The sequence below is a fragment of the Sphaeramia orbicularis genome, chromosome 13 (genome assembly GCF_902148855.1).
Source record: "Sphaeramia orbicularis chromosome 13, fSphaOr1.1, whole genome shotgun sequence".
Lineage (NCBI taxonomy): Eukaryota > Metazoa > Chordata > Actinopteri > Kurtiformes > Apogonidae > Sphaeramia > Sphaeramia orbicularis.
This window is the reverse complement of record NC_043969.1, coordinates 24,906,960-24,917,932: the sequence shown is the minus strand read 5'-3', so window position 1 is coordinate 24,917,932 and position 10,973 is coordinate 24,906,960. Positions and strand designations below refer to the sequence as shown.

The 10,973-nt window shown below is 38.6% G+C and overlaps 1 protein-coding gene across 1 annotated transcript; it reads left to right on the top strand.

The window, feature by feature from the left end:
- Positions 1–10,231, top strand: rilp (Rab interacting lysosomal protein). Its single transcript, XM_030151746.1, has 8 exons — positions 1–596; positions 3,283–3,406; positions 5,381–5,502; positions 6,611–6,796; positions 6,909–7,078; positions 7,651–7,773; positions 7,884–7,982; positions 9,746–10,231. The coding sequence occupies exons 1-8, from the start codon at positions 240–242 to the stop codon at positions 9,870–9,872; spliced, it is 1,308 nt and encodes a 435-aa protein (XP_030007606.1). The 5' UTR covers positions 1–239; the 3' UTR covers positions 9,873–10,231.
- The last annotated feature ends 742 nt before the right edge of the window (positions 10,232–10,973 follow it).

The window sequence follows — 10,973 nt, the reverse complement described above, 5'->3', positions numbered from 1 at the left end:
TGAGTACCGCTCTCATCTGTGCACTCTACTAAATACATAGTACTCCGTGTCCTTGTTTTTTTATTGCATGCGTGAACGTGACCACCCCATCAAATCCATGACGTGGTGTTGTCGGAAGAGGATCGTGTAGCATGGCGTGTTCATATCTGAGTTTGTAACCTGTGATCCGCTCAGTTAACTGACAATCCGGTGTCGGTTTAGATCTAGTTAGCGCATAATAAGTGAAGAGCATGTGAGGCATGCCACTGGTGTCAGACATGGAGGAACCCGAGGCGCATTCACAGGCGAAACCCACGGAGAGCTGCTTTGACAGGACGTTCGCGGCTTTAACCGTGGATGATGTTTATGAAATCGCTAAACTGATCGGGACGGAGGTGGAGAAGCTTATCGACGGCTTCGGCAAAGACAGCGTGGTGGGTCTGGTACCGAAAATAGTGAAAGTGTTGGAGCTGCTGGAGAGCTTCGCTTCCAGGAACCATGCACACAAACTGAAGGAGGAGGAACTGCTGAAGACCTTCGAGACCATCCAGCTACAGCAGCAGAAGAAACGAGGAGGGAAAGACAGCGAAGAGAGCAACGACAGGAATGAAATACGGGTGAGATAGAGGAAAAGCCCCAGCAGTGTAACCCCAGCATTTCCTGATAAATAACTACACGTATTTGCCTCATGTGGTGTGTTCTAGCAGTGGTTCTAACAGCTGTGGGACTGTGTGTGTCTGCCACTGGGTCGTGACAGACATGATGCTAACCTAGCTAGCTTAGCTCCATGGCCGACAAAACATCATATTTAGCATGTGTATAAAGGTAGAGCATGAGACGTGAATGTAAACGCATAAATAAACCTAGTTCTTATGTGTTAGCTACTTTTGAGACGTTACCAATAACAAATAAACCGGACTAATATGTTCTGTGTTAGCTTAAGTGTTAAGGCTCCTACGCCGTTAACCGTCGCCAGGGCAACTGCAGCACGTTAACGTAATTCAAGCACTGTGACGAGAAAATAATAATTACTTTTTGTTAGTGGGGAAGGGTTAAACTTAAATTCTCTCCTAGCTGTATGTATCGATCAGCCATAACATTCTGATCACTGACAGAAGTGTAATGATTCTTTCATTACAATGGGATCACTAGAGACAATAAAGGTATTCTATTCTATTCTATTCTATTCTATTCTATTCTATTCTATTCTATTCTATTCTATTCTGTCTTTCAATGGGTTGAATATATTTGGGTTATTAAAGTAAAAGTCAGTGTGATTAATTCAGCTTTTGATTAGGCTATGTCATGTAATGGGTGTGTGACTATTTTCAACAATGACAGTTTTGTGTAAACCCATTTTAAACTCACGTTGTGACATGAAGTCTGAATTGGGGATTACAGAGATATGTGTAGTCCATTTATTTTATATAGAAAAGATATCAGATATTTATTACACTACCAGAACAGAAGTGAATCCCCAGTCTGTTAAATTGCTCCCAATGTTTCTTAATTTCCTGTGATGTGCAGTGGTGATAATATTGATTATTTCATTTCAGTGGTACATTTCACTGGATTGGATATATTAGGCAGCAAGTGAACATTTAATCCTCGAAGCTGATGTGTTGGAAGCAGCAAAATGATCAACTTAAGGACCTGAGTCACTCTGACAAGGTCCATATTGTAACATGATGACAGGGTCAGAGCATCGCTATGACTGCAAGTCTTGTAGATTGTTCCTGGTCTGCAGTGGTTAGTACAGACCAAAAATGGACTTAGGAAGGACATCCCAATCTCAGACCAACTGATGATCTGTGGAAGGTGTTGGACAAATAAATCTGATCCATAGAGGTCCACCTCTCTACTTCCAGGACTTCAGGGATCTGCTGCTAATGTCTTGGTCCAGATACCACAGCACATCTACAGAGATCTTGTGGAGTCTAAGCCTCAGGTCAGGGCTGTTTTTGTGGAAAAAAAATGGACTTAGACAATATTAGGCAGGTGGTAATAATGTTCTGCTCCCATAGATGTTTGATTTGTCGAAATCTGGTTGTTGTTCTTTAGATACTTTAGGTAGGTACAAACCACTTTATACTAGAAATGAACACCAAAATCTGGAGATGATCTGACCCAGTGATTTGACCATCACAATGTCTCCCTTGTCAAAGTTGCTCAGATCCATGCTGTTGCCATTTTTGCTGTTTCTAACACATTGCCTTCAAGGTCTACATGTTCACTTACTGCCTAATATGTCCCACCCACTGACAGGTTCCATAATAATGAGATAATCAAAATTAATACCACTTTGCCCGTGAGTGATCAGAATGTTATGGTTTATATGTTTATAACTTATTGGCATTTTTACATCTATCTAACTGCAGCATGCAAAGCTCTCACAATCTGGATCATTTTATTAGTTGGCAAGCCAACACTATTACTTATGTTATTATTTACAGTGGGAAAAGCAATTAACGCTTTATTCATAAATAGTTGCAAAGCTGTGAAGTTTTCGATATTCACAAGCTCATTGAAAGACCTCTGAATGACCCATTTAGCCTAACAAAAAATGAAAATAAAGTAGCTTATGTGGGTTAAATTGGATTTACACTGGCATAAAATGTGTGCAGCAGCCTATACTCAACTACAAATCCTCCTAAATAGCCTAAAGTTAATGCTTATACTTTACAAAGTCACAGTGCATATGCTTGGGATTCATGGAAAGTAGCTTTCATTTCTACAGTCTAAATATCTCGGCCAGTATGTGGGTCATGAAATAGGTAAACAGTTTACTTCTGCTGTGACCTGAGTATTGACTGACGGAAGTTGGTACTTTAACAGCAGGAACGTGATGGTTTATGAGCAGACCTAAGTGCTGTCTGATTGTTAGTTTGATAGTCCAGCTGGTTAATGTTTGCAGCTGTTTAGAAATTCTCTATTCATGTCATCAAAGTCAAAGCAATACCCACTGAAATTTTGCTCTGTGAGGCATAAAACCTGATTGAGGTGTCCTTCAATTCATTTTTCAGGCTTAATCTTTTTATTTCTGTCTGACTGTCAATACAGTTTTGTTGTAATCATTGCTGAGATAATATAGTGGAGAGGTCCTGTCTCTCCTGAACATATGTAATGACTTAACAAAAAAATGACACACCCAGCTGCACACAGCCAATTTTGCTGAAGCCAAGTTCCTTGATGCTCTAGAGATTTTAACAGCAAATAGGTTTGTAGTTACATCAGTATAATGTGTATGTGTCCTTTCCCTCAGTTTTTTTTAGTTTTATTATTATATTGTGTGCTCTTTTATAGGATTTGCAGCAGAAGGAGCAGCAGTTCAGGAGGAGGTGTGAGGAGCTGCAAGTGCAGGTGCAGCAGCTGCAAGAGGACAAGGAGGAGCTGCAGAGTCGGCTGAAAGGCAGCCATGCAAAGGAGGGTATGGCCTAGAAATTAAACATTCGTATGGTAGTTTTTAGATAACTTAAAATAAACAAAGCAGATATCACAACAACAGTCTTGGTGGCTTGATACTCTAGATGAGAATAAGAAGTACAATGACACCTTTCCAGTCAGGATCTGGTTACACTATGAGTGGATTGATGAGTCCAATAACACCCCACTATATACAGTCTTTAAATGAACAATCAACCCTTAAGTCAGCTGCATGGCTTTCTGCGTCTGCTATGCAGCCCCAGGAATTCATAACCAGGTCAAGTATTTACCATGAAAAAAAATCTCCACAGGTTTAAAGCAGTGGGTTAACGGTCACTAGCATACTGCTGCTAAAACCAGTCAAACTGGTTGTTAAAAATGTTTACAATGCAAATTATCAGTGATGTAGCTGCAGACCTCCTCTGTTATTGTTGCAAACATGTAAGAGGCTAAATTAAAAGGCAAACAAAGGGAGAAGTTGCATGAAATAGCAAAAAACAGAGTGAAACAGAAAATATCTTCTTTTGTTTCATACATACGCTGACCTTTCCCAGCATGTTGATATAATTCCACAGTAATGTGAACCAGATGGTGGAGTCATAATTCTGACTCTTGTTTTCTTCTGCTGACAAGAAAAATATGCCGTCTTGATTCATTTGTGGTCAAAGAGGTATGTGGCAGGTGGATGTTACCATTAATTTGACATCATGAATATGACAGCTCGTTCAGACTCCGAGGATTTATTTGGCCAAGGTCAAGCTGTTTAATGAAATAAATAATCTGTCATTTAGTTTCTCATACTTTGTATGATTTGAAACCTTTTGCTGCAGGTGGACTTTGTTAGAGAGGTGGTACACATGTTCACACCTGCATGACTGCTATCTAGAACTCCAGATAGGACGAGTTTTATTTGGTTTGGAGGTTTAGTCACGTCTGATGAATATCAGGTATGTTTGCTTTATTTTGTCTTGTGAAACCCAACGTATATCCAAACACTTAACTTACGATCGGTCTCCCTGCAGTGTAGTCTGTGGGTTGTCTACATTTACATGGATTTTTCTTTTCTAAATTTTTTTTGTGTTTTCTGACTGGACATAGCTGATCATGTATCATATATAGTTAACTAGTTTTAAGGTTATGGTTTACAAACTAATTTGTGTCACATGAACTTTTGCTTTTAATTTCTTGAGGAAGTAAATGCCCTGATGCTTAAATTAGTTCCTATCCATACTTTCAGTTTTAGAGCTCATTTTATTTCCATTAGTAGACATGGTTAGTACAGACATGTCTGACTTTGTATGATTTTATATCCTGTATGATATCATCTTCTTATTTTCTGAGCCAGATTTTCTGCGCGATAGATTACATAATATCACAGATAAATCCACCACTATACTGTATCTTAGGGATGGATGTTTTAATTACTTTTACCTAAGCTCTTACTTATACTTTAAACAGTTCTAAACAGTTCTTTAGAGTTTACTCAGTATGTGCAGTACTCGTGCAGAAATATTGTAGCAACTATTAGTTCTACATCTCTGTGAAGTACAACATAACTCTCCCTCAAATTAAAATTAAAAATTAAAAAAACAATTTGCCTATTTATGCAATTTTGACTAAATGACTAACTGACTACTAGTGCACATCTCTACTGTATATAACATAGTTATAGCACTTAGACTATAGTATCCATCCATTTATAATCCTTACTTTTTAAGTGTTATGTGATGGATATAATATCCAGTGGTGTAATAATGATGATGATGATAATAGGCCCTCTTCACAGCAGAACAAGTAAAACTAATTAATAACTTCTCATATTAGGAAGCAACAAGGGTGTTACTAATCATGTGTCAAAGCAGTGTATGAAGTTATAAAGATGTGATTATTTAGACCTTTGTTTTCATCTATGACTAGTTCAGTTTGGTATTTGGATCCTCTGTTTTCCGTACTTTACCCATTGCTGCTTGTGTTGCAGATCGTGTGCAGCGTCAGGAACGAGAGGTGATGCTGAAGCTGAAGGAGGTGGTGGACAGGCAGAGAGATGAGCTGAGAGCAAAAGTCCAGGAGATAACCACCATCTCCAAAGAAGTGGAGGCGGTAAGGAGACACAAATCCATGCATGGTCATCCATCTGCAGGTTCACACTGACAAACAGATGAACAAGCATGGGCAGCAGCTCTCACATGAATTAATATTAAATAACCTAGCTGTCAAATGCTAAGCTATGTTTCATTATTTCTTCAGTTCAAAGGCAGGTTCTAGGTTTTAAGACTGAAGATTGGAGTGGAATCTGTTGATATCTGTAAGACATAAACACACAGACACTAGTATGTCTACTGCCTTGGTTACAAAGGTTCCTTTAAGGCATGACACCTATTCTCATAAAACATTATTTATTGTTTTGCTGTTATGGTCACATTTTAATTTTTATGTTCACACATTAAAGATTTTGAACTATGCACAGTTTCACAGTCATGTATAATATGTAGTATCAAAAGATATGTGACATCATGTAAAGCACTGCAATAAAAACACTAAACGACAGAAACGACATAAACTAGCGTGTTTACCATCTGGGAAAGAGTTCAGAGATTATACACATAGTCACTGCTTGAGGATTAAGCTGCAGTTTTTCAGACCTGTCAGGGCAGTGTTTCAGCCCCACTCTGCTATTATGTGAGTGTTTCTGTGATTTCTTTGTTGTTCTCTTTAATGTTAGCACGTGTCTGGGCATGTTTAGGTACCGAATCACATGATTTAGATAACAGCCATCACTAGGCGTGTGTCTGTTAAAGCTTTGTTTTCTGCTCCCAGTCAGTTGACCTCAATGAAAGACGGAGTGTCAAATGCAACTCATGTTCAGCTCAGTTAAACAAGTTTCTCTGTTTGCTCAAATGAATTCCAAGGATTTTTTCATCCTCAAAATGAATGCTACATTTGTCTTGAAATGGTGTGGCCTCATCCCTCTTCCTGCTATACATTCAGTCATCTCAGCCCAATTTCTATGCTGATGATATCATAAACCACACAATAAAAACAGGATCTTGTTTTAGCCCATCCATGTTTGCCTTGGGTTATAAATCCATAAAACAGCGGAAAATCTGAGAATTCAAAACACGTGTAAAGCTGTAACCCTGCATAATCGTCTGTACTTCACTATTTATGTTGACTATACTTAATGTACATTGTCTTTGAATATTTGCAGCTCCAGGAGCAGTTGGAGCGCTTCATGAAGATGAATGCAGAATTGAGACACAAGCAGAACGTGCTTCAGGCTCAGCTGAAGAGCACTGTGGAGAGAAAGGCCGACATGGAGGCCGATCTGAAAGAGAAGAGCAAAGAGATAGAAAACCTCCAAGCACTGCTGGACAGAACAAACAGCAACACCCCTGTATGCATGTTATGTTTCTGTATTCTTCTGTTAGTACATGTATATATCATTCTAACTGTTGAAGTTGCTGTATAGTTTAAGTGAATCTGATGACTTTCTGTGTTCCCATCAGTCCAGTCCAAGTCAGTCTACTCAAAAGTCAACCAAAAAGTCAACAGGAGACCAAAAGGATCCTGATATGCCGTGCTTCACCAAGAAAGAAGTGCGTGACATCATTTCTGAGAGGAATGAACTTAAAACCAACCTCTTTCTGGTGCAGGAGGAGCTCAACTACTATCAGAGGTGGGCCGACTCTGTGTCTGCAGTGTGTAATGTGTAAATGAATAGCACAGAGAGGATGTAGTTCAGGGAAATGTCAGGGGGAAAAGTCACAGAACTTATGAAAAACTTCTACAATGCCTGAAGCAGATTGAACAGCAGCTAACAGGGACTAACTCTTAAAATTAAACAAACATACACTAAAACTGTAATCACAAATATGACCGTTTTTATTCACATTAAATAAGCTGCTTGTACTGCTGCTATTAACACTACCCTGAATGCTTAGGGTCTGTTTAACCCACTGGGTTGAAGAAATTCAACTATTCTAATGATCTTTTGTTTTAAATCTCATTTCATTTCTCCTTTCCAATTTCATTTCATTTTTTAAAATCTAAAATAGGCAAAAAGTGTTTACAGGAACCTTTGTAGGTAATGAGAAATAGTGACAGAGATAACGTGAACATCCACACAAAATATATTTGCTGATTTTGATAATAACTAAAGAGGTGCTGGGTGAGTCAAACAGTGAAGTCCTGTCTGAGTAACTCATTTGCATGTCAGTGTAAATGATAATGTGTGTGTTATTTTTTCAGGGAGATTTTGAACGAGGAAAGATGTCCTGGTTTCCTGTTGGAAGCCGTTCGCTCTGTCATCAAAAAAAGGAGAAAGCTCATCAAGGCTAAGATGCTTGGAATTCCTGCGAATGAATGCAGCAGGTCTACTTTACAGCAACAACAACACAAAAATCACATTATTTTCATATCTAGAGCTAAAGCCAAAAATAAAATGAAGCTGCAAAAATTTGATTCTTTTATTTTCCTTCTAGTGACGAAGAGGAGAAGAGTCCTCTGTTTGGGCAGACAGAAGTTGATGGCACTGAAGTTGATGACACTGATAAACCAGCGGAGTCACGCATTCGTAACCTGTGAGTACAACATCGCCACACTTTAACAGTATGAAACACTAATGCTTCCAGTTGGAATTAGTTTTTGTTTTTTCTGCACAGATTTACTGAAGTGTATTATTTGAACAAAGTAGACATGACATTTAAGGATGTCAGCTAGCCTCTGATGTGTGTTTGTGTTTATTCTGACTTTGACATAGTTGTCAAATTATATCGGGAAAGGAAATGGGTTTGCTGCTGCAGTGTGTTTCTCTGGTTATCGTTAACATCTGTGGCAGACCAAACCCACAGCCATGTCATGAACACACACAACGCCACTCCCAACAGTGATTTGTCCAATGAGGAGCTCATTAATAAATAAGGCAGTAGGTGTTTTGGTGTGCTATCCAACAGCGATTTGTCCAATGATGAGCTCATTAATAAATAGGCCAGTAGGTGTTTTGGTGTGCTATCAACTGTGTGTTTATGTGGGAAGAGATTAGACTGATATCACAGAGGATTTCTGCAGACAGGAAGGCGCAGGATTATCTTACTCCATTTTCTCCAGCCTGGGAAAGGGAAATGCATAAAAAAAAGTCCCGAGGCAACTATGAACTCAGATGTCCCTTCAAAACTGAAACCTGGTGGCCTCAAACAAAAGCGCTTTTAAATATTAATATAAAACATGTTTATACTAAAGCATTATTTATCAGAGGATGTTCACTGAGGTAAAGGTCGTTCCAGGGAAGGAAATCTAACTTTGGGCAAGCCCTTTCCATTCTACATAAAGACTCTTATAGACAGCTCATGTCTTGACAGGACATAAAACAGCTGGTTAAAAATGTACTTTTTAGCTTTAACACACAAAAATTCCATTAACTGTGGAAAAGTGGGAAAGTATTATAATAATAGTACATATGAACTAGTAAATATGAACTATTTTTAGCAAAACATCTCCAAACTGAATTGAAGATAAAAACAAGGGCGAATTAAATTAATTAAAAAAAAATCCACTTATATGAACTTCTGTCTTCAAGGTGAAATTGTAGTTTCCCATAAAGTTGGAGTAAAATATTTTTACCTCTTCTCATGAAATGATAGTAACAATGTGATTTATTCTTGATTGATAACTGGAACTCTTTATGTAATCATAGCACCTGGTCAAAGATGGTTACTGACGTGTATAAATAGGAATAAAAAGAGGAATGTGTCTTCTCGGGTCAAAGGACTGTAGCAATACTTATTAGCTCTGACTCTGATCAGATGATGAAAACATGACGCCCAGTTGTAGCTGCTATTTTTCACCTTTTGCTACAACAGGTGGCATATAAACAAGCCAGGCAACATTATGTATTGTTTTCAACAGTCAGCTACAACTTATTTTTATTCTGTATTCTGTGCAAGATGCAACAGAATTCAGAAGCTTAGGGGGCTTGTCTTGATTTGAGGGATATATTTCCAGGGTGTGTGATGTCAAATGTGTCAAACTGAAATAAAAAAAACAAAAAGGAATCTCACTCATTGGCTGTTTGAAGAGTTAACCGCCTTTTAGTGACTTTCCCACTTCATAAAACCCATTTTAGCTATATCAATGCAGCACTACAACTTTTATTACATGGAGAGAGAGATACAGCCTTATAACAGTGATAAAAACACACCACAGACCTCATCTGTGAACCAAAGCCCTGGTTTCATGTCTCTCTCCTGACTCTGAGGTCTTTATCAACTCTGGGCTATATTTAGCATAATCCCTCACAGCAAATCTGACCTCAGGCCTGTCTGTCTTTTCTACTCTGTCGCGGCAGCTTTGGCTTCCTGACGCGATCTGGCAGCGGCCGGAGCCCCACCCACATGAGCAACTCCGCCTCCACCTGGGAGATCATTGGAGACTCTGAGGCCAATGAGGACACGGAGCAACAGTCCTCTTCCTGAACCCGTTACTGACCTGCAACCAAACACCCTTTTCTGTCACAACTTATTCCTCAGCTTGTATCAGAACGCCTGGCTCATGCTGAGGACAGAAGGACATTTGAAAACACTGGGTGTGAGCAACACGTGGACATTTTCTAACAGGACATTTTGTCTTGTTTCTTCCATTTCCTCTTGTTAATTTCAGTCTTATCCTGATTTCCCCTTGTTTTTGTCACAGAGTATAAGGTACAATGTACCACAGTATTAAGAGGGAAGCATTTTAATATGGCCTGAAAGCTTTTTCCTTGTGTATGTACAGTGATGTTTTAGTATGCATTTTGGAGGGAAGATTTTTCTTTTGTCATTGAATTCTTAAAAAACCCCCAGATATTTATGTAAATCATCATACCAAAGACATTACAACAGTATATGCTAAAATGATACTATCTACTATTAAAATGTGGAAAAAGTGTCTAGTACAGAGTACACCACTGTTCCACAAGGGGGCATTGGTCTATTTTAACAACAAAACATTAACACATATTAATCATGTAACTTTTACCTCAGTTGGGGTGTTTTTAAGCCATGTATTAACTAAATATGTTTCATAATTGAAGCATGTATCTGATTAAGTAGAAAGTAACTTAACAATCTTCTTCATGTTGGTAGTGAGTGCATTTAAACTCACTGAGCCTTAATTTACTGCTTGTGCGGTGACAATGTATTTTCTTAACTCATCAAACTTTGCACGGAGCCAAAGTTGTTGTTGGTGTTTTACTTGATGGTGGTGCCATAGTGTGCATGTGTACACAGATGAGTGTATAGACATGCATTCTGGTGGGTGGATGAGCCGCTGCAGATTACTTACTTTAGATGGAAGAAGTTAAGTGCTTTTTTTGTTGAAATGCAGTAGTGTGTTTTTAGTCTTCAACAGGTTTAGTTGATGAATTCAAGTCACCATGTTCTGTATTTGTGATCTTTCTGCTCCTTCTAAACATCTGACCATAGTCACTACACAAGACGTGACAAACTGCTGGTATTGTATTTCATAGAAGAGGCAATGTCTTCCAATTAGATCATATTTTACTACAATACTCCATTTGCAATTTATTTTTGTAAGCA

Coding starts and splice junctions, on each gene's coding strand:
- rilp (XM_030151746.1), top strand. CDS start 240: ATGCCACTGGTGTCAGACATGGAGGAACCCGAGGCGCATTCACAGGCG. Junction 7,774..7,883: donor CCTGCGAATGAATGCAGCAG/GTCTACTTTACA, acceptor TTTTCCTTCTAG/TGACGAAGAGGAGAAGAGTC. Junction 7,983..9,745: donor GAGTCACGCATTCGTAACCT/GTGAGTACAACA, acceptor CTGTCGCGGCAG/CTTTGGCTTCCTGACGCGAT.